Below are 22,760 nucleotides of genomic sequence, written 5' to 3' on the forward strand. Positions count from 1 at the left end.
CGGTTCCGGGGCCAGGGATGACACTGACCGTGTCTCAGTCTCCTCGGTTCCAGAGAGGCCAGGCATTGGTGTGAAAGCCGTGGCGTCCCCACGGAGGGAGGAGCTCTCGACTGGAGACGTGCCTGTGGCTGTCTCTGAGCCAGCTGCGGCTGAGGAGTGGACTTCCTGTGCAGAAATGAGGGTCTCCACGTGGGTCACTGCCGTGTTTTTGGGAAGGTGAGTGGCCTCTGTAGTGGCAGAGGCTTCAGATGTGGCCGGGATCTCCACTGAGATGCTGCTCAGTCCTAAAGGTGAACTGGTCACACTTTCCAAGTCCATGCCCCATGTGCTCAAGAGGCCAGGGGCGAGAGGTGAGGTGACAGATGCAGGAGAAGGGCTAGTGGCTGGTAATGCAGGGGACGCTGCAGAAGTTGAGGTCACGGCATGGAAAGGCACCAGGGAAGATGGAGACCCGATGTCCTGCTCAGAGGAAGGGCTTGTGTGCGGTTCCTCCTCAGAACCTCTGTCCACGCTAGGAGTCATCTCTGAGTGTGAAGAACTCGGAGTCACACCTGAGTGTATCTCTGTCCAGGACGCTGTGGCTGATGTGTCCCAGGCTAGTGTGCCTTGGGATGTAGCCGGCTGGGGAACTGTTTTGGTAGCTGTGGATATGGGTGAGGATTCTGAGATGACAGGTGAGATAGAGAGCCTGTTGTTGACACCTGTGGGGGTGTCTGCTGACCAACCAGGTCCAGAGGTGGATGTCCTGCTAGGGGACATGACATCTGTCCTGGAGGCCTCAGCACTGGTACCAGTGGACACCTCAGAAAAGACGGTGATGTCCTCTGGGGCTGAGCTGGTATTGGTGGACGTTCTGGTTTCCCATGCTTCTGGGCCCAGGGATGACATTGACTGTGCCCTAATCTCTGTGGTAGCAGAGAGGCCAGGCATTGGAGTGGAAGCCGTGGTGTCCTCATCAAGGGAGGATATCTTGATTGGAGATGTGCCTGTGGCTGTCTCTGAGCCAGCTGGGGCTAAGGAGTGGGCTTCCCGTGAGGAACTGAGGGTCCCCATGTGGGTCACTGCTGTGTTTTCAGGAGGGTGAATAGACTTTGCAGTGGTAGAGGCTTCAGGTGTGGCCCATATCTCCACTGAGGTCTGACTCAGGCTTGAGGGTGAACTGGTCACACCTTCTGAGCTCGTACCCCATGTGCTGTGGGTCCTCGGCAGGCCAGTTGTGAGAGGTGAGGGTGAGACTACAGGGGCAGAAGGAGAAGGTCTACTGGCTGGCAGTGTAGGGGACACTGCAGGCACCAAGGACATGGCATGTAAAGTCACCAGGGAAGATGGAGAGGTGATGTCCTGCTCAGAGTTAGAACGTGGGAGTGACACGTCTTCAGAATGTCTATGCATGCTAGTGGTCACCTCTGATTGTGGAGATCCCTGAGTCACAGCTGAGTGCATATGAGACCCCCAGTCTGTGGCTGATATGTCCCAGGCTAGTGTGCCCTCGAATGGAGCCCCAGTAGAACCACTCTGTTCACTCATAGTTGCTTTCTCATCATTCCTGGTGGTATCTGATGACCTCATGGACTGAGGATGCATTGGGGTAGAAATTTTGTCAGAGGTGTATTCCTCTGTCCTGCTCTCTTTATTTGTAGGAGTATAACCTAGGGACAGGGCCATACTTGTTTCTGTTGTAAAGAATGGTATGTGTGAGGTAGTTGGTCTGATCGTGTTCATTACACTGAATCTTTGAGTTGTGTCCCCTTGAGGAGCTGAGGTAGTGGTTGTGGCTGATGGCACAGGTTTCCCAGTAGTCTGGTCATGTGTGGGCAGAGAATCAGGCAGTGAAATGGATAGGAGGATATCGGGGTCAGTCTTTGTATTTGGATGGTCAGTCAAAACCACTGAAACAGGAAGAACTTCCATACTTCTTTTACTGGTAGTCCAACTTGTGCTTAAAATGTCAGGAAGTGAGGGGCTCATCTTCTCGATACCAGAGGGTGAGATGGGCATAGATGCAGTTGTGTCTGAAGCACTCAATGTTCTCATATTTGTGGACATCATATCTTCAGCTGAAGCATAAGAAGATGGAATGGCCGGGCTGGTTCCAAGAACAGTCATAATTCCATGGGGAGTAGATAAAGAGCCTGATTCAGTGCTTGATGCTAAGGACGACGTTGTGCCTATTGCAGAAATTGTTTCAGGAGAACCTGTGACTTTCAAAATTGAAGTTACACCTTTTATAGCCCAGGGGCCTGGTGTTGGGGCAGAAGCAGGTGTGGATGACCCGGTGGAAGGATGCTCCAGGGCAGATGTGCTGGTCTCTGTGGCCAAGGTGCTGTCCATGGTGCTCACTCTCCTCTCTGGGTTGGGTGTGGTAGTCAGGACCAAGTTCGTTCCCATAGTGGTGATGGTGGTGGTAACACTTCGAGGCGGAGCTGTGGTTGCACTCAAGATGCTCACTTCTGCAGGAGATGAGCTCTGTGACAGTTGCTCAGTCATAGAGGCAGCCTCACTAGTCGCTACACTTGTGATGGCCACCAGAGTCTTAGATCCCGTTGAAGCAACTACAACAGATGGTGAAGAGCTCATTTTTCCTCCCGAGGCATCATTGGTGGGGCTGGCGACAGCTTGGCTTTTCAAGGTCAGAGGTGCCGATGTGGTTTGTTCTCTGGAGGTGAGATGCGATGTGTCTGTGGCTTCTAGAGGTGCACCATGAACCAGATCACTCCCAGTTGTCTTGTCTGACCATGTGATGGCAGATGAATAAGCCTCACCCACAGATACACTGGTCTGTTGTTCAGCTGTTCCATCAGCAACTGCCGAGGAGGAAAGTGTCCTCCCTGTAGGACTGACTTCGGGCAAACCAGTGACATATGACTGGACAGCTGTATCTGTGACAGTCCATGGAGAGGTCCCTGGTGCTTGGGTGCTGCCTGTGGTCCTGGACTTTCTCTCTGGGCTAGTCATTATAGTTGAAGCTGACCTTGCTCCCCTGGGCCTGGAGGTGACGGCCCCCACAGTGAGAGCCCCACCCTTGCTTGTTAGTTCTGTAGGATATGATGTCACAGAAAGGGCCCCAGGTAGAGATGCAGTCTCAGTGGTCTCCAGTCCTGTGATGGACTCAGAATTGGTTCCCACCAAAGGCGAAGAAGCAGATATAGAGGAACTGGTTTTCTCTCTTGCCATACTGATGAGGCTGACAGTGGCTGAGCCTTCCGACCTGTCAGAAGTCCAAGGTCCTGTTGGAGGAATGTGGGTTGTAAGGGTGGTGGTAGCTGTGTCTGGCTCCGTGGGGGAGGCACTCAATGTTGGGTCACTCCCAGTTATCTGCTTTGACCCTGGGCCAGAGGAAGCCTTCCCCAAAGATCTGCCTGTCTGTCGTTCAACTGTCATTGCCTTTTTACTGAAGGCCGTGGAAGGAATGACCATGGTGCTGGCCCATGCTGTGGTTTTAAGTTCAGATTTATCTGTAACTGAGCTTGTGGCTACCTTGGGAATAACTAAACTTGCTGCAGAGCCTTGAAGACCAGTGGAAGATGTGCTCAAATGGAAATGTGTGTCCACTGTGGTCCCCTCAGTAGAGCCAAACCATGTGGACAAGTCCATTTCAGTTGTCTTTGAAGTCAGGACCGAGCTCACTTGCTGGACACTCCCTGTGGTACCTACGGAAGTTGACTCTGGGCGAAAGGAGGACGTTGTTTCTCTTGACTGGCTTGTCCTTTCTGGTGTCCCAGAATATGTACTGGACCAAGCCTCAGCTGGATGTGGGGAGTGTGAGATGCTATTTGTAACTAGTGCCATTTCTGTAGATGATTCTGCTGTCATCATGTTTCCTGCGGGCAAGGAAAGGAGTTTGGTGCTGCCATTCCCTGTGGTCACGGAGTGAAGGGTGGCCATTCCCACGGTGGTATCCACAGGAGCAGTCTCTTTTGGAGTCTCCCTAAGAGAAGTTCCCACAGTGATCTTGGTTTTGTGGCTGCTCCTGGGCTCCTTGGAGCTTGGGTTTATGACATCTTCAGATGTCCCTGGGCTTCGGGTGGGCAGGCCTGTGACTGAAACAGCTCTTCAGTTAGGAAGTTTGCAAGGAGGTTAAAAAAAAGGGGGGGGGAGGGATTCTTCTGGTTTTGATTCTCCTTCCTCTCTCCTCACAAATCTACACATATTCTGTTCCTCTGGATGGCAGGAATCATATTGTCCAACCTTGTGTCTAATGTTGGGTATATGAGCTTGGCCTACTGGCTTTCAGGGCTCCCTCTGGCATCCTAGGTATCAGTGTGGCCTCCATCCAGACCTATATACCATATCTCATGTCTTAGTGGAGGGAAGAACTCTCCCACTTTTCACTCTATTTTTCCACCTTGGTCCAGCCTTCAATCGACCTATTTTAGTCTAATATCTGTCTTTAACCCCTAGGCCTCAAAACTGTGATTCTAATTAAAATCTCTGTGGCTTGGTTTTAACAGATTAGGGGAGGAGGTAGATCAAGGCGGCTTAATTCCTATATATTTTCATATTCTTTCTCCTCTCATTAGGAAAAGGCAGAACCCTTCCACCTCCCAGCATAGAAAGACATGTCAAAGTATTGCTTTCAGGAATCAAGGCAGCTGTACTCATCCACTCAGCACCTTAGATGGACACATCCTCTCTCCTGTAGAACACTGTAACAATGGAGAGTGTGATAATCATTTTATAATGATGGATTGTCCCATAGAATAAACCAATGGCGTCTCAGGTCTACCTTTCCTTAGCAATCCCTGGCCTTAGTGACGGTGCCTGCATTAGGAAGGCCCTTCACAATCGATCAACTCTTTTGTAGAGATACTATATCTGTTCCTAAAGCTGAAATGATGGGCTTTTGAACATATAAATTACTAAGGAGAAGCAAGTCCTATTAGAAGTCAATAAATCTCCATTAAAAAAATATTACCAATAGCCTCTGGATACAACAGCAGAAAGTTTTGATTACGTACCAGAACCTGGGACTCAGGCAATTATTTTACTCCAGAGACCAATCTTAAGCATAGTATACACAGAGGATTATACATACCCAGGCTGCCGACGGTCACCACAGACGTGGGGTCCCCCGTTGACCACGTGGTGTCAACATACGCCCTCTCACTCAGCTCCCCAGTGGTGGTTGTCACAGACTCTTGAGGACCTGAAGGAAAGAGGACTGAGGCGTCAGCCTAGCTTTCCCTCAAGATGGGAACACACAAGAAATGCTCTCACTAGACCCTGGCTCAGCAATGTCCTCATCTGTCTCTGAGAAGGCACGTTGTGAGGACTGACTCTCTTATTGACACAAAATCAAACCAATAAGGTGGCTTACATCATAATTACAGAAGAGTTTCCTGTTGATGGTGGGACTGCTGAATTGATTGGTCTCAAGCGAAAGCTTTTGGTGGTAGTCTGTCTCTATCACCTGTAATATGTGAATTCACCATTGGTTAATTTTTCCCTCCCCTGGTTTTGACTCTCCATAGGTAAAATCAGGATTATATCATGAATTATTATATCAGATTAGCAAATATATGCAAATAATATATCTTGGTTATGCACTTTCTTATTTCTCTTTATCATTCTTTTATAACTATCATCATGCAGACTTCACATCTGGGGAGGGGAAAGGTAGGCTCGGACTGGAAGTAACTGAATTGGGGTTTGAGGATGCTAAAAGTGCAACTTGTTACATAGAGAAAGTAGAATGATATGTGTGACCAGAAGGACATTCTCAGAAGGAATCTTCTCTTTTCCTCTTTGAATAGTACCCACCAAATCTCAGAATTCCCAGCGCAAGGGACGTCAGGACCTAGGTTCTTACTTGTAAGTGGGATACAGTTATTAAGACTTGGAGCTGAGCTGGGCTCTACAGAGGAGCTCTCCTCAGTGGCTAGAGTCACGACTATACCACATGTGGTGGTGGCCTTTGGTGGCCTGGCCACAGAGATCACCTCAAGGGTCCTGTATTCTCCCACAGTAATGCTCAGGGAGCAGGAATCTTCTGGGGAAACTGTGGTTTTCTGGGACTGAATGTTCATGAATAACGTAGACAGTGTCAGTCTTGAGGCAAGTGGAGGAGAATGAGGGCTTCTGGATCTCTCCACCTTGGGAGAAACATAAGAAGTTGAGGTTGAGCTTAGAATAGGTACCAGGGTGGACAGGGGTTTGGTCTTTTCTCCAAATCCTCCAAGACCTCCAAAAAAAAAAAAAAAAAAAAAGGTCTTGTCTATGATGGAGCCTCTAGTCCTCTGCTCATAGGCATGAGCATCTCTGAGAGTGGAAAAACTCTGAGTCTCAGCAGAGGGGTTCCTTCCCAGGAGTCTGTGGTTCTGGTGTCCAGAGTAAGAGTGCTCTTTGCTGCAGTCCTAGATGGGCTTGCTGGTGTGCTGAAGGTCATGTGTAAAGACTCAGCCATGGGAGGCAAGACAATGGTTGATGTTGGTTCTTCTGGGGATGCCGGTGTCACCCACTGACTGAGTAAAGCCTGGGATAAATACTCTGTCACAGGAAGTGAACTCAGTCCCAGTGATTTCAGTAGCATCACTGAACATCTGGGAAAAGACCAGGCTTTTGTGTCTGTGGCTGTGCCAGAATCCTGAGAAGTACTAGTGTCCCTCAGTCCAAGAGTCTGTGAGGACCCAGATTCTGCCCCAGGCCTTGCAGATCTAGGAAGAGTGGAGGTCAGTGGCCTCCATGATGAAGGCTGTAACCATTGGTGGTGTGGCCTTGTGTGGTGCTGAGGGGGTAGGAACAGAAGAACACGGTCAGCCCCAGAACTGGTTGCCCTCACGGAGTCTTTCACTACGACTGTAAAAGGATGAGTTCCCTCTGGGTCTGTAGTGGTCTCAGAAGCAGTCAGCATCTCCACGGAGGTACTGATCCAAGTTAGACAACTGTTGCCAGTTTCTGTGCTCACACCCACCAGCGGTCTGGTTTTCACTAGCCCAGGTGAGTGAGTGACCCCGTCATTTCAGTGGTCAGTGTCGTCTCACTGCAGGAAATGGTTTACACTGTCTGTCCATTGGAGCTTGTACTTAGTCGGATTTCCTTCAGGGAGGGTCACTGCTACTGGGTGCTTCTGCCCTGACGCTGTGGATGCCATAGGAAGAGTTGAGTGAGAGCTCTGCTTGCTCTCCATGCTGGTAGGACTGGTGTTCCCATGATGGCCACTCCTGTGCTGCTGACCATCCAAGGATGCTTGACCTTATCTGTCCTGGACCCTGAAGAAAAGGCCTGAGATGGATGGATTGGTTTCAGCCTCCAGAATGAGTTCCTGGGAACTTGTGTCTCTTTGAGCAGTTGACCTGGTGATAATTACAGATGATGGATATGCACTTGTCGTCAAGATCAAGGTAGATGTGGGCTCATCTGTGGCTCATCAGAAGAAATAACGGAAATGTATAGTGTTGTCAGTTCAGGGCTTTCAGCAGTGTGACTCACTCCCAAAATCTCAGCAAGCATAGTGGTCATCTGCTGGCTACCAGGAGAAGCTGTGACATGATACAGTGTAACTGTCCCCCTAAGCCCTCCATTGCTAAAATATGTACTCATGACTTTAGGAAGTATTCGTGATTGTGGTGAAGTTTCTAGGATTATTAGATTGCTCTCTGAGTTTGTTCTGAGAGAGCATTTAACAAATCCTGTTTTTGACGTGTTTTTGACCAATCCCCTTTTTGACCAAAGTCTCTCCTTCCTTTTCTACATCTACTGCTCCTTCCCCATATCTGACCCTTATTCACCAAATGCCTGTGGTTCCTGCTTCCCCATCTGAAACCCTAGACCACTGAATATTATTTCTAAGGATTTAGGGTATAATTTAATGTCTATATTATCTTATTATTTCCCATTTTGGAAACTCCTGTTTGATCTTTAAAGAGAATTTAGGGGCACCTGGGTGGCTCAGTCGGTGAAGCGTCCGACTTCGGTTCAGGTCATGGTCTCATGGTTCATGGGTTCGAGCCCCGCGTTGGGTTCTGTGCTGACAGCTCAGAGCCTGAAGCCTGTTTCAGATTCTGTGTCTCCCTCTCTCTCTGACCCTCCCCTGCTCACGCTGATCTTTCTCTCTCTCTCAGAAATAAATAAAATATTTTTTTAAAAAAAGGAGAATCTAAAGACAGGGAAGATTAGATTACAAAATGATAGGTCAGACTCTAAACCTCTATCACTTCTTCCTGACAAGAGAGAACCATTTGCTTTTCAGGAAAACCTCCAGGACACAGAGTTGACTTTCTCATGGCATCACGTCTTCCACGATAGTGGCTTTTTCCCATGTAAGGATCATGCCAAGAACTATCAATCACCCCTGGTCAATTCTTATGCTAGTTCTGGACCTCTTTCTTTTTTTTTTTTTTAAATAGTNCTCTTTCAATAAGAGCCATCTACTAATGAAAGTGTCCTGAACACTGAATGGTCTCTTGTGTCCTTGGAGATGTTTAAGTCCCATATTGAAGAAACAGGGCCATGAGATCCACATTTTTTAGGAGAAATCCAGGTGGTACCAACTTCTCAGACTAGTTGTAGCTGAACCACAATTTACCAGAGAACAGAAAACATGGTTCCTAGAGAGACAAAGTTTAGCAGCGACTGTCATACCTGCAGAATCCGCCACTGTCACAGGTGTTGAAGCGTCACTGTTCAGCCATGAGGAACTTTCATATGTGGGGAAGTGAGTAACGGACACCACAGTCCCATCAGCACCTATAGGAGAGATAGGTGGGTTGAATGGATCTTGGTCAGTTTAGAGGGAAGGCACCTGAGAAAGATCACTATGTGCCCACTTTGGGAACCAAGACATTTGTTTATAAGGGAGCGTTTATAATTCAAAGGCTAGAGGCAGGACAGCACGGGTTTAGGGTAACTGGGACACCAACTATGCACGAGAATTGTGTCACAAACAAGCACGGTGGAATAATATATTAATCGGCAATAACTGAGTCTCTTCTCTCTAGTCCCAGAATCAACAGAATCCACATACAGTCTGGGATCATGGACATCAAAGCGCTGGTCTAGTGCATTAAAAATGGGCTGTCAAAGAGGTATATGAGTGAGGCAGATGATTGTCCAGGTGACTTCAAGTCAGATATCCTAATAGGACATTGAGTACGGATATACTAGAGAGTGTCAGGAAAGGCTGTCAGATCCCTGACAGGAAGCTGCTTGTTTGACAACCAATGGCAACTAAGGTGATATGATCAGTCATCTTAGGGAGATGGACAGACACAGAAGCCACATACTTCTGTTCCCACCAATCTTACTAAGATGGATCATCAATCAGAGGTACCTAGGGAAGCTTAGTCATGGTGGGCCGATTCTTATCTGGGTGAGAACAGACGACCTCAAAAAGAAGTTTCAAAATCTAAACATAAAAATTTAGTATTCGACCATATTATGCAACAATTCCATTCCTAGGATTTGCCCCCAAAGAATCAAAAGGACTCAAGCAGCTATTTATACGTTAGTGTTCACAGCAGCAAGATTCACAATAGACAAAACACAGGGACAGCCCAAATGTCCATCCATGTATGAATAAACAAAAGGTGGTATATATCTACAATGAAATATTATTCAGCCTTAGAAAGGAAAGAGGGGCGCCTGGGTGGCTCAGTTGGTTAAGTGGCCAACTTCAACTCAGATCATGATCTCGCAATTCACAAGTTTGGGTCCCACGTCGAGCTCAGTGCTGACAGCTCAGACCCTGTAGCCTGCTTCAGATTCTGTGTCTTCCTCTATCTCTGTCCCTCCCCTGCTTGTACTCTGTCTCTCTCTCTCTCAAAATAAATAAATAAATAAATAAATAAATAAACAAACAAACAAAAAAAGGGAAAGAAATTCTTACACAGGCTACAACACAGATGAACCTTGAAAACATTATGCTAAGTGAAATAAGCCAGACACAAAAGGACAAATATTACATGATTCCACTTAGATGAGGTACCGAGAAGAGTCAGATTCACAGAGACAGAAGCAGAATGGTGATTTCAGATGCCAGGAGAAGGGGGAAATGAGGAGTTTGTGTTTAATGGGAATAGAGAGTCCATTGGGGAAGATAAAGTTCTGGAGACAGATGATGCGGATGACTGTACAACAGTGTAAATGTGCTTCACGCCACTGAACTATATGTTTTACCTCAATAAAAAAAAAAGGTTTTTAAAAAATGTGATTTTCATCAGGAAGGCTACACAGCACAGTACCAAGGAGCAATCCCATACTACGGGTAGGAAACCAGACACAAGACCTCTAGTGGCCCCCTGGCCAATTGGACGTTTCCCCTGAAGCCAGAATCCTAAAGCAAGACAAGTAAAATATCCTATTAAAAAAAGGGGGAGGAGATTTCTTACCATCTTCAATGACCAAACCAAGAAAAACAAACCCATTTCCAAGAGGGCAGAAACAGCTGGTCCTTACTCATGAATGGGGGCAAGCTGTCAAGATCAGGAACAGGTGCTCCCGGACCCGGAAGTCTCACCTCTGTTGGGTGGAGCCCCTGGCAGTGCAGAGACAGATGTCCAGGAGCGCTCTCTCTCTGCTTCAGAAGAGGGAAGTGGTCCTGATGAGGTTCTGGCCAGGCCGGTCTCCACTCCCAGGCTGGTGTGCGCTAGCCCTGAGGAGGAAGTAGTCTTGGGAGAAGTATGGCTTGTCTGTGCCAGAATGTTGGTAAATGCGGGTGAAGAGACCCAGGTTGAGGCTGTGGGATCTAGGGGTGGGGCCCTGCTCCCTCCTCTGCTGGACAGATCAGAAGAATCAGCACTGTGGCTAATGCTGGAGGATGTGTAAGCAGAGGAGTTTATTTCCCCTCCAGGAGAGGAGCTGGCCTGTGACATGAGTGGACTTGTCCCCACATCCTCCCCAGTGCCCATGGAAGATGTGGCCTCTGGGGGAGACGGGGGAGATCTTGCACCCAGGAATGCAGAGGCCAAGGAGGAAACTGAGGCCTTCTCAGTCGATATTTCCCTAAACTTGGGGATGGATGGGGCAGGGCCTGCAGTTTCCGGCATTGTGGGCAAAATGCCCAGTGCAGTGGTCAGCTCGGGGGACACAGAGGAGACTGAAGAAGAGGGTTCTGGCCCAAGTCTCCCTACAGTCACTGATGGTTCTGACCAGGGGCCATGTTGTCTTGGAGGAGTGGTTACCGTGGAGGAAGCTGGGACCCCCACAGTGCTGTGGGGCAGAGATGAATTCCATTTGGCCGCTGAACCTGTTCCCAGATGGCCTGTGGTTTCTCCGTGGTCAGATGTCAGAGCCACCCCTCTGCCGGCTTCCCCAGAGCTAACCGTGGCAGCCCACAGCCTTGGGGGTGAGCTTGCCTCCTCTGGAGACACAGAGCTGACTGGTCTTGTTGCCGCTGATGTGAGTCTTCTCTTGGGTGCCAAAGTGGTCAGTGCCGCTGGGGGTGTGGACCCTGTGCGTGGAGAGGTAGTGGGGAGGGGCGGGGATGAGCCCTGCCCGTCTTCAGTGCTGGGGAGGCCTGGAGATCTGGATGCAGACACACCGGTGCTGCCTCTCATCCCCGAGGCTGTGATACCTATGGTTGTAGTGTCTGAGGGCGAAGGAATCAACGAGGTGGACGGACTTGCTCTGGGGCTCATGATGAGCTGGTGGGAGGTTGTGGCTGGGAGGGGAGTTAAGTCCGCACTCGCGCCCATGGTGGTCGAATCTGTATTTTGGAGAGCGGTGGTGTCTACCCCTACATTGGCAAGTTCACGGGAAGGTACAGAAGGTGTAAATGTCGCAAATGTTGTCTCAGATGAACTTGGACTTGAGGTCTCCGGAGCAGTTAAGGCCTTTTTCTGTGTTGAGCTGGTCCTCAGCCATGTTGCCATGGGGAGAGACGTCGTGAGAGCCCACAGCCAAGAAGCAGCTGTGTTCTCGTTACTGGTTGTCAGGGTCAAGGACTCACCTGAGGCATCAGAGGTCAATCCTAAGACACTGCTTCCAGAGGTGGGGGAGGCAGAGGCTACTACAGACACTGGTCCTAGGGTTGACTGTGTCCCAAATCCGGGGGATTTTTCTGCCCGACCTGTGCCATGGGATCCAGTGAAGTGTCCCGCTGTGTCCGTGCCGGCCCCTGCTATGGGGTCCAGGCTCACGGGGCTGGGTGTCCTGGGCACCTGAGGACTTCGAGCATGAGTCGCTGGGCTGGTGGCCTCCGTTCTTGCAGAAGTGTCTGCGGTCCTGAGCTCCTTCACCAGGTGGGATGAAGAGACCGGAGCTGAACTTGTCACCCTGGGATCCGGAAGGGTGACATAGGTGGCAGAGGCCCAGGTGCCGGTGCTGGTCTCTCCGGGAACTGGCACCGCAGGTGGTGACCCGGAGGAGTAAGGAATTTCGTCAGTCTCCATTTTTGCTCTTGATACAGCCGTGCTGGTCTTCACCGAGGGGAAGCTGAGGGGTGCGTCGGAGCCAGATTTTACTACTGTACTGGGACTCTCTGGGCTGGTTTGTGCCGCTCTGAGGCGGACGCTGGGTGAGTCTGTTGGTTCTGGGTGGAAGCTGGAGGTGACAACTGTCTCTTCTGATGGGGCAGACGGTGGAGTAGCCAGGGGAGCAGAGGCGCTCCGCCTCGTGGCTGCACTGGCTGGGGTGTTACTGAGTGAGGTGGCCCCAGAAGATATGGGCGTGTCCCACTTACCAATCTCAGCTGTGCCAGCGACCGTGCTTGTGGTCACTTTCTGGGCTAAGAATGTGGTGGCCACAGCGACTTGGGCTTCAGGAGCAGCTGAAGATGAAAGGCGGTGCCAGTTAGGCGAGTGAACTGCAGTTGTTTCTGGAGTCGCCGGTGGGTTGGTTTCGTCCCCAGAAACTGTAAGCCCCCCAGAGGACAAATGATAGAGGGCCCTAGACAAGGGGCCAGCCGAGCGGCTTGTCCTTCGTACAGTGCTCGGGCTGGAAGCGCCACTAAACTGAGATGCGCTTGCTGAGCCCGAACCGCCTTCCCTGGCCAGGGAGGTGTGTGCGGATGTCTCCGGTGGCGATGTGGCTCCAACGGGCAGGAGGGTTGCTCCCAACTCGCTTTCCCCACCACTTCCCTCTGTGGGTTGTGTCTCGGTGGAAGATCTAGAAGGAACCGTGGCTGGGCCTCTTGTGTTGTCTGTTGAAGGCTTCCACGCAGACATTCCTTCCACGGAGCTGGTTTTCAGGGAACCGAATCTAGGACCCACACCGGTAGCAGAAAGAAGAGAGGCAGCGGCTGAAATAGCGCTTCGTGCCGGAGGCGACCTTGGCTCAAATTCGGGACTGGTCTCCGGCCAAGTGTTGCTGTGGAGTGCGCTGTTGGTCTGTGACGTTGACGTGGCGGCTGCAGAAGTAAAAGCAGGGGTCCTGGTTAACCACCGAGGTTTCGGGGGAGCGGTGCCGGCTGAGCTTGCGAGGGAGGTGCTGCTCGCGGCTCCGAGGGCATTCGCTAGGCGGGTCGGGCGGTGCTCCCCTGAATGTGCGGCCCAGGTGCCCATGGCTGACAGGGCTTGCGTGGGCACAGAGGTGAAGGCCAAGGCGGTCTTGTCTCTGGAATCAGAGGTCTCAGGCGGAGATACAGATGGATTTAAAGTTTTCTTTGAATCCTCTCCTGGAATAAATACAGGGGTGCCGCTCTCTTCTGCAGCAGAGGAGGGGGATGGGGAAAATGAAGTTTTTGTTCCGGGTGCACTGGTGATGCTGAAGGTTCCAGGGCCCCCTGACGGCTCAGAAGCCAAAGTCCCCGCTGTGGGGAGGCTGGGTGTGCCTGGGATCTCAGGGGAGGTGCTGACGGGGAGCTCACTCCCTGACATCTCTTCCCCTGAGGGAGATGGACGGACCAGGGGCGAGACTGCTCTGCTGACGCTTCCAGTGCTTGCTGCTGGATTACTTGGTGTTATCGGGTAAGTGACAGCTGAGTTGGGTTCTGTCCTTTCTGGGCTCCCCGGGATCCCCGCGGTCAGGGGAGAGGTAACTCTCTGCACTGAGGACGTGCTGGAGCCTGACACTTCATCACCCAGATCCGAAGCCGGTGACAGCAGGGAAACACTGGTGGTTAGCGTGGTGTCTCCCTCAGAACCAGGCTCACGGGGGGCAAAGGGATGTCCCGTGTTGGAGGGAGTCGGTCCTGGGCTCCTTTGCTCCCTGGAATCCGGAGTCTCTCTGGATGGAGCCTCGGAAAAAGCAGAAGAGACCATCTTGGATGGTAAGCGCGTGGCTCCAGGAGTCCTTGAATTACCAGCCGTCCCCGCCTCAGCTGGAGGTGTGACGGGGGCCCTTCTCATGGTCTGAGTCAAACCTGTGCTTCCCCTGGTGCTGCTGCTTCCTGTCACAGGGACCCCAGCGGGGACAGTCAGCTGATAGGTGGCTGGGCCCCTTGTGGCTTCTGCAGAGAGTATGTCCGTCGAGGTTTCTTGGGGTGAAGCTCCTCTGGAGGGGCTGATCTTTGCAGTGGCTCCCAAAGAGGGGGACGGGCTGACAGAGGTTACAAGGCCGGAGGACCCCCCAGGATCTGTCTCTGTCCAGTGTGTACGCTGGGATGCACTTGCGTCCTGAACGGAGCCTGCCTGGATCTGAGGCACTGCTGTGGGGGTGCTCACGGGAAGGGGTGTCCTGGGGGGCTCAGAGTCCCCACGGGCAGCCGTGCTGGTGCTGTGTGCGCTTCTGAGGTCCCCCTCTGGGCCGGATGTGGACACCGGGGCACCCCCCGCCCTGCCGTCAGGGCTGTTCCCTCTTCTAGGCACAGAGGTCCTGGCCGTGGTCTCAGCTGGGGAAGTAAAAGACAGGGCACTTTGGTTCACGGTGGCCACACTGCGGAACCCTCACGTCACACACTGGTATCGTGGGTTCAGCGTGGTTTCAGCGCTGCTTTTACAGGACGGGGTAGGAGGCCTGCACCCAAGGACGCCATGGGGCCAAGCAGGGATGGGTGGGCATCTGCCTTTTGGACACGGGTCTAAGATGGGCTCTTGGGGAGCCAGTTGTGGGCATCCTCCACTGGGCTCCCTGCAGTTTTTTCTGGTGGGCGATGTAACTGGAATTTCTTGGACACATTTAACGTCCAGATGACTCACTGTGCACGTGGGAGGTTGGGGGAAATTGTACAACCTTTCAAAAGGATGTGGCAACCACATAAAAATCTGCCCATATCAGTCCGTCCCCTCCTTCAAATCTTATTCATTAGTGTGTCGTGTGCTTAATGAGCCACCTTGCCTCTCCCTCTCGTGCTGGTTCTCAACCCGGGCTGACGTTCCCCCAGGGAATATTCTGGAAAGGGACCACAGGTTTGGTTTGTTACAATGAGTGGTGCTCTGCTGCCACCTAGTGGTCAGAGGCTAGGGATGCGGCTACCAACCCCGTGAGACACAGGCCAGCCCCGCCCACTGACTGGACGCCAACGGGCAATAGGGCTGAGTCCAGGGGCGTCTGGGCGGCTCAGTCGGCTAAGCTCCGACTCTCGATCTCAGTTCAAGTCATGATCTCACACTTCGTGGGACTGAGTCCACGTTGGGTTCTATGCCGACAGTGTGGAGCCTGCTTGGGATTCTCTCTCTCCTCTCTGTCCCTCTCCCCCACTCACACTCTTTCTCAAATAAAAAAACAAACAAAAAACATCCAGTTCAACCTCGTGTTTTGTCTTTACTGAGTTTTCTAAGTGTTCTACAAGGAGCACACATTACTCCCACTGGAATTTTCAGGAACGTCTGAGGAGAATCAATATCACTGATCTTTTTTTTTTCCTCCTAGAAGGTGAATTTTAAGAACACACAGCTCAATCATCTCCTCCTCTGGAAGGTCTTCTCTGAAGCTGGAATGTTGTGATTTGTAATAAGAAATGTATACATTTGGTCTTTGTTCTGGTTTTGGGCAAAGAGCTCCTAAAACCCTTGGAATTGCCCAAGTGAAGGGATCTAAAAGTTGTCTTTTGTTATGCTAATGAGGTGGGCTTCGGACAACTAATAATGGGGGCAGATGGGGGGGTAGGGAAGACTGACAGATACCAACCAGGTGATTAGAGGGTTGGAACTTTCAAAGGGTGAGGGAGAGGGTCTAGAGGTTAAGCTCTCCATCAATGGCCAATGATGCAATCACGCCTGTGTCATGCAGCCTCCAAAGGGCAGGCTGGGAGAGCTTCCTGGTTGGTAAGCACATCGAGATGGCAGAGTGGTCCCCTGCAGAGGGCGTGCAAGGTCCGAGCCTTCCCCTCTGTGTCTCTTCCATCTGGCGGTTCCTGAATTATATCCTTATATAAGAAACCAGTAACCTAGTAAGCAAATGGCTTCTCTGAGCTCTGTGAGCCGCTCTAGCCAATTAATGGAACCCAAGGAGGGGGCTATGGGAACCTCTCATTTACAGTCAGTTGGTCAGAAGTACAAGGAACCACCGAGTCTTGCATTTGGACCACCCCCCCAACCCCGCCGAGTTGGAGCGGGTCGTTGGAACCTCTGATTTGTAGCAGAAGCACAGCTAACAGCCTGGGCTTGCAATTGGCATCTGGTGTGGGGGGAGGTAGCAAGGGCAGTCTGATAGGACTAAACCCTCAACCTAAGGAAAGTTTTTTTAATGTTTTGTTTAATTTTTAGAGAGAAAGAGACAGAGCACGAGCGGGGGAGGGACAGAGACAGGCAGACACAGAATCTGGAACAGTTCCAGGCTCTGAGCTGTCGGCACAGAGCCCAATGCGGGGCTCAAACCCACACACGGTGAGATCATGACCTGAGCTGAAGTCAGACGCTTAACCGACGGAGCCACCCAGGCGCCCAAGGTCATTTTTTCTCATAATCCATGGTACACACAGTTCTCTCCAATACCTGAGTGTCGGCAGCCACGCCTCCACCCCCTCTTTCAACTGATCTTTGCAGGACGGACTCTGCAGGAGGCAGCAGAAGATACAAAGATCAATGGTACATCCATCAGCTCACTCTTTCTCTGAACGGAGAGTTCTTTTTGAGAAGGTTCTAGTATAAAGTCCAAAGCTGAGACTACACAGGCTCTCTGTCCTCCAGCTGGTAAGGAACAACATCTCAAAACAGAGTAAAGATCAGGATTGTGAAAAGCTGGCTGGGCCTGGAAGGCAAGGAACCCTCAGGACTGAGTAGGTCAAGTTGCCATCTTAGAGGCAATTAAAGAGATGGGTGCAGTTTGGGGGGACAGAGAAGTCTCAGTGGCATGTCTCAGAAGCCAGAAACTGGCATAAATGTTCCCAGAGGCCCCGAGAGAGAGATGTAGATGGGACCGGTATTCCCAAGGAGGCACAGCCCCCAGTGCGAGAAGCCCGGCACAGGGGAGAGGAGGCACTGAGCAGTCTTCCTGCAAACAGAATGGACTGGAAGGAGCAAGAACGGGATGTTTAGCCGCATCCCTGGCCTTTACTCACCAGATGTCAGTAGCGCCTGCCCTCTTGGCTGTGACCAAAATGTCTCCAGACATTGCCAATGTCCCCAGAGGGCAGACATCACACCCTGTTGAGAACCACTATTTTGGAGGTATCATCTAAGTTCATCTAGATCTCACAACTACTCAATCACACATTTGTTCTCACATTCTAGATGCAAATCTGGAGGCTCGGAGAGGTTACCTCACTTGTTCAGGAAGTGGTGGAGGCAGGATTTGAACCCAGGCCGTCTGGCACCAGTGTCTGTACTGTTAACTGCTCCACTGAATGGCAAATACAGGGAACAAATCAGACTCTGGGATGGGGAAGACCCATCACCCAGGGTCGAGGAGTGGAGGGCAACATGAAGAACCCAGATAGGACCTCAGCCTCCAACTCCCTCTGCTTGTCTACACTGGTTCCCGCCAAGGGGACATGGGACAGTTGTGCCCCAGCAACAGGAAACTTGCCTGTGTGTGTGTCAGAGCTGATGGCCAGGTCCAGGCTGAGACCCACTGGCACCATCTGCATCCAGGACCGTGTGCAGATGTGGACGGAGAAGGTGGATTGGCAGCCAGGAGGCTCGGAGGGAGAGGGATAAGGGCCAGGCTTTCTCTCCCCTGCCTGTCCTCCGGGAAACCCATATTCATGAGTAAGGGAGAGGAAGTGCCAGGAACAGAGTAAGTACGGGCAAGGGGCCAGGATGGGCAGTGACCGACTTGTCGTGATTTGCCCTGGGCTTTCTCAATTTTAGCACTTAGAGATTCACATCCCAGGAACACCCTCAGTCTCTGGCAAACCAGGACTAAGGCTGGGGACAGCCCTGAGGTCTGAGCAGGGAGCCAGAAGACCCACACCCAGAAGCCAGATCTAAATAGCGACAGGGCAACACAGAGCATGGTGTTTGGAGTCAGACAGTCTGACTTCCAGGCACAGCCGGTCGGATCTTCCTCTGAGCTTCTGTCCCTCATCTGTGAAATGGGGAGAACCTGGACCACTGAGTCTACCATCAAGAGTGGGTGGGTCCCTGTGTAAGCCACTGTGTCTGACCTTGACTCTCCCAGAAGGTGGGAGGGGCTCATTCACCTGCTCAAACCGCCCACCTGGGAGAAACCTTGGGAACATCCAGTGGCAAGTTGGGCATGAAGAAGCCAGGGGCTGCTGCACTTGCCTGGATCTTTCTCCTTCCTTTGGGGGAGGCCACCCAGTAACTGGAAGGAAAGGTCAGGGGAACCATGAACAAACCTTTCCTCTTTTCTGGGAGATGAGTCATAAGTAGTGAAAAATGAGCTGAAATGCTGGCCAGAGTAGGTTAGACTCTGAGTTAGGGCTCACGTCTGAGTTCCAAATACCCTCTGGCCAGTGTCCAGGGACCCAGGAAGGCGTTCAGCAGAGCATGGTGAGATCTTTATAAGTTCTGTGCTGTGCTGGCCCTCGGGGAGCCTTGCTGGGCGGGGTCGGCGGAGGAGAACCCCTCATCTCCCCTGGGGGAGGTAGCCGTGCGCCAGGAAACTCCAGGACACCGAGTAATCTTTGTCAACCCTCCTCCCAGGCAGAGGGTGAAGGCAGGGCTTAGGAATCATCCAGACACTGAGATTCGCACCCTTGCTGGGTGACTTTAAACAAAAGGCTTAACCTCTCTGATCCTGTCTCCTCTTCCATAAAATGGGAGGCTGCGGTGGCCCTGTTCTCACCTCCGCAGGCTCAGTCGAGATAATGCAGGTAAAACCCTGGCACACAGGATGTGCACAGTACAAGATGATGGTCACTAAGGTTCTGTGGGATCTAGGAGTGGCTCAGCCCTGGGGGCAAGGAGGGAGAGAGCACAGAATACTGATGCGGAAGAAGATGGTTGGGGTCCAAGATGGAGGGAGAGGTGAGTGAGGAATGGATTTATTTCCTCCAGCTCTGGAATTTGTAAAAAAAAAAAAAAATTACTCTTTGAGGAGATGGAAACTCAGAGAGGGTAAGCGTCTAGCCCAAGAACACACAGCCTGTCAGTGCTAGATTTAGATTTCTTTTCATCTCTGCCCAGGAATCAGAGTCTTTTCCAGCATTTAAGTAAAAAGTCCTGGAGGGTTTCTGGATTGATTTAGGGGAGTCCCTGTCATGAGATGGGGCGTTGGGAGGGATGTCAACCCTCCAGTCCAGGTGACCAGCATCCCCCGGGACAGGAGCAGGAGTCTACGCAGCTCCAACAGCCCCCAGCATCAGACCCAGAGTGAACCCTGGGCACAAAAGCTGTTAAACAGCCGCTGTTTGTGGCTACGTGCTTTGGGGACAGCTCAGGGGGACACGCCCCATCGGAGGTGGTGGGACTGTCCTGTACAAACCCGCCCACCATTCAGGGCATTGTGTGGATGCCTCACAATGACATCTAACCGCAAAGCTCTTCCCCGGGGCCAGAACTGGGCCTCAGTGACTCAGGGCTGGGGGGCTGGGAAGCCCTCCCCACCTGCTCGGGGAGCTGCAGCCTGGCCTGGGGGAGGGAAGGGTGGGCTGGCTCCCAGGCTGCCAGTGTCCAGGGTCTTGTGTCCTTCTAGGATGGGGAAGCCCCTCTCGACTGCCCTTTGGCCCTGGTGGCCTCTGGTTCCCAGTTGAATATTGAGGACAGTCCTTTCTCCTGGGACGAGTAAAGGAACAGCTACTCAAGCTCCTGGCAGAGGGCAGATGCCCCCTTCTACAAGCCTCTGGATGTTTTGCACACCAGAGAGGTTTGGCTGGAAAGCCCAGGCTGCCTGCCCAGGGAAGCAGCCGGTAAAACAGTCCAGGGGTCTGGACAGCTCAGGGGCCACATGTGGAGACTCTCGGACCTTCTCTCTGTAGAGGAGAGAGCCTGGCCTCTCCCCACAGCCTGCAAACACACCAAGCTGGACCCCTGCCTTTCCCTGAAGCTGGTGGGCTTCCTGGAGGCAGCAAGGGCCCAAGCTAATCTCCCAAAATGACCAACAGGCCTACAAAGTCCCCCTTGGGACCTAAGCACACAGCTCCCCAAAACCTCACAGGCCGCCTTCCGGCTGCCACCCCTCCCCTGCGCATCCCCCTATCTCGCAGCCCAGATACACTCACATCACACTGAACTAACCCAGACACACGGGGCAGCTTCCTGCCCCCTGGCCTTTGCACTTGAGTTCTCCCTGCCCTCCCCCCCTCCCACCCATCGTGCCGGTAGAATTCCCTGCCGACCCCAACGCCACCCTGCAGGTGAGGAAACTCCCCGCAGTCAGGGCTCCTGCTCAGCCTTGCACCTGTCGTGACTGGGCAGCCTCCCGCCTCGCCCAGCAGCCCGAGCCCCTGAAGCCCAGAGCAGTGACTGGGTCATCTCCCACCTGAGAGCCGGGCGCAGGTGTCAACAGAGCGAGCCCGTGAATGAAGGAACGGATGCCTGGCCGTCTCCACACCCATCCTGGCGGATAGGAAATTCCTGGCCCAGGGGTTTGGTGGACTTGCCTGTCAGTTCAGAAAACGCAGCCTCATCTGGCCAGTTGTGACACAGGCCTTGGCCAGAAAGCAGAAGACCTCTGCTGACCGCGAAGGGCTGGAAGCCTGAGGCACTTGTCACAGCTGCTCTCTCCTCTACTGGCCCCGGCCCGGCCCCGCTTACCTGTCCCGCAGGTGAGGAGGAGGCTCACAGCCAGAAGCAGCAGGTGCCTGGGCAGGCGCCCCAGGTGTGGAGGGCCCTCCCAGCCCATGCTGCTGCCTGGCCGGCCCAGCGCTGTGCTCCTCACCCCCTGAGCAAGTCCCGGTGACTGAAGCCAGCCCCACCGGCCCGGCTCCTGGGAGGGGTGCTGAGGACACGCCTTGCTGAGCCTCCCAAGTGGGGCAGGGCCTGCCCCGGGGAAGAGTGGTTCGTTGCTGGCCAAGGTCACCTGGCGTAGTGACTAACACCTGCAGACTGATACCCTCTGGGAGGAGGGGCTGGAGGGGACCCCTGCCCCCCAGCCAAGCCTGGCTCCTGAGTCTGCTGTCAAAGCAAGTGACCCCCGTGGGTGCATGTGGCTTGAGGGGGACGGGGACCAGGCCCCGGGCCTGTTGCATTCTTCGAAGCCCCTGCGGTCTCCCGGACACCTTCCTGCTCAGGAGCTGGTACCGCCAGGTGGACCCTCCCTGGGGGAGGCACGGCTGGCTCTGAGCGTTTTGGAATGTGTGGGAGTGGAGAGGAGAGACTGCCTTGCATTCCCTCCTGGGAACTGCCGGCCGCCAGGGGAGCGAGGGCTGGGCCTCCTCCATCAGTACCACCCCTGCCCCCTGCCAAGCACCCCCCCCCACACACACACACAGGGCCATCAGGGGCCCTGCGTCCACACTCCTGCAGCCATCCCTGCAGGGGGCAGAGAGGGGCAAGCGGGGCTGCTGTGGGAGGCAGGCTGCGGGTTGGGAATTCTGCCTCCTTGAAAACCCCACAGGCTTCTCATCACCCCCAGGCTTGGGGCCGCCCTAAACACTGCCTGTCCCCTGCCCGCCGCCCAGCACCCCTGGCCAGGGCAACCCTCCTTAGGTACCCCCTCCCCCACTTCTCTTTGTCTTGCCCTTGGGAGACCCCATCCCTCAAGACTCTCACAGCCTCATGGGTAGATTTATCTTCTCATGGAGGAGAAGACACATGTCAGTGCCTGGTGTGAAGATGGTGAGCAGCGGACCCCCTGCGGGTCCTCACATCTCCCCTGCATCTTGTATCCAGAGCCAAGCCCCACGGACTTGTGGCCAGGACCAACTCACCAGAAGCCCCCAGATCCTTCCATGCTCCATGTGACTTCCTGCTAACCTACTCTCCTGTCTTCTTGTCCGGCTCCCATTCACATACTTCTAGGACAGGAGCAGCCTGAGCCCCAGTTCCACTCTGGGCATGCAGCCTGACCAAGATGGACAACACGCAAGTACAGGTGATCAAACTGGAATGGCAGAAGCATAGAGGTTGGCAGGAGACACCTGTCTCAGACTGGGAGGGGGCAAGAAATCAGGGAAGACTTCCTGGAGGAAGTGCCCCCTACCCCAAGACCTGAAGAATAAGCTGGAGTCAGCTGGGCCAGACAAGGCAGGGAGAGGGAAAGGGAGTGTTCCCAAGAAAAGACACAGTGTTAGCAGAGACGAGACTAGAGGCAGTGGGAAGGGGGAGATGGGGTCTGGCCTTTGCCCAGAGCCCCATCCCGGGTTCTCTACCCAAGCACGTTCTTTAAGAAAACAATCACAGAGAAATGGAGGCCAAGCCAGTGGGTCCTGTTGTTAAAGGAAGGGATCACTGTATGACTCCCCCCACCTCATGGAGGGGAAAACAGGCACCCCAAAGCACCAGATTTGTAGCAGAGCTGGGAGCACACGCCAGACCCCTGGATTCCCCCACACTCTTCTCATTTAAGCAATTCAAATTTTCCGTCTCTACGATGTGACAACAAGCACCTCCGAGTGCCATCAAGGTCCAGGAGCTGCCCTGCTCTCCAGGGGACACACG

The 22,760-nt window shown here is 52.8% G+C and overlaps 3 protein-coding genes across 3 annotated transcripts; all 3 read right to left on the reverse strand.

The window, feature by feature from the left end:
• Positions 1-1,108: 1,108 nt before the first annotated feature.
• On the reverse strand, positions 1,109-11,169 carry LOC144216400 (mucin-16-like). Its single transcript, XM_077745739.1, has 4 exons — positions 11,118-11,169; positions 5,036-5,146; positions 1,726-2,804; positions 1,109-1,201 (listed from the first exon to the last, which is right to left on the reverse strand). Exons 1-4 carry the CDS (start codon positions 11,167-11,169, stop codon positions 1,109-1,111), a joined length of 1,335 nt encoding a protein of 444 aa, XP_077601865.1.
• Positions 11,170-11,253: 84 nt separating this feature from the next.
• On the reverse strand, positions 11,254-13,100 carry LOC144216401 (mucin-16-like). Its single transcript, XM_077745740.1, has 4 exons — positions 13,007-13,100; positions 11,621-12,787; positions 11,477-11,579; positions 11,254-11,386 (listed from the first exon to the last, which is right to left on the reverse strand). Exons 1-4 carry the CDS (start codon positions 13,098-13,100, stop codon positions 11,254-11,256), a joined length of 1,497 nt encoding a protein of 498 aa, XP_077601866.1.
• Positions 13,101-13,209: 109 nt separating this feature from the next.
• Positions 13,210-14,135, reverse strand: LOC144216402 (mucin-16-like). The gene is made up of 2 exons (XM_077745742.1): positions 13,444-14,135; positions 13,210-13,387 (listed from the first exon to the last, which is right to left on the reverse strand). Exons 1-2 carry the CDS (start codon positions 14,133-14,135, stop codon positions 13,210-13,212), a joined length of 870 nt encoding a protein of 289 aa, XP_077601868.1.
• Between the last annotated feature and the right edge of the window lie 8,625 nt (positions 14,136-22,760).

The sequence above is a fragment of the Crocuta crocuta genome, unplaced genomic scaffold (genome assembly GCF_008692635.1).
Source record: "Crocuta crocuta isolate KB4526 unplaced genomic scaffold, BGI_CrCroc_1.0 scaffold650, whole genome shotgun sequence".
Classification (NCBI taxonomy): Eukaryota; Metazoa; Chordata; class Mammalia; order Carnivora; family Hyaenidae; genus Crocuta; species Crocuta crocuta.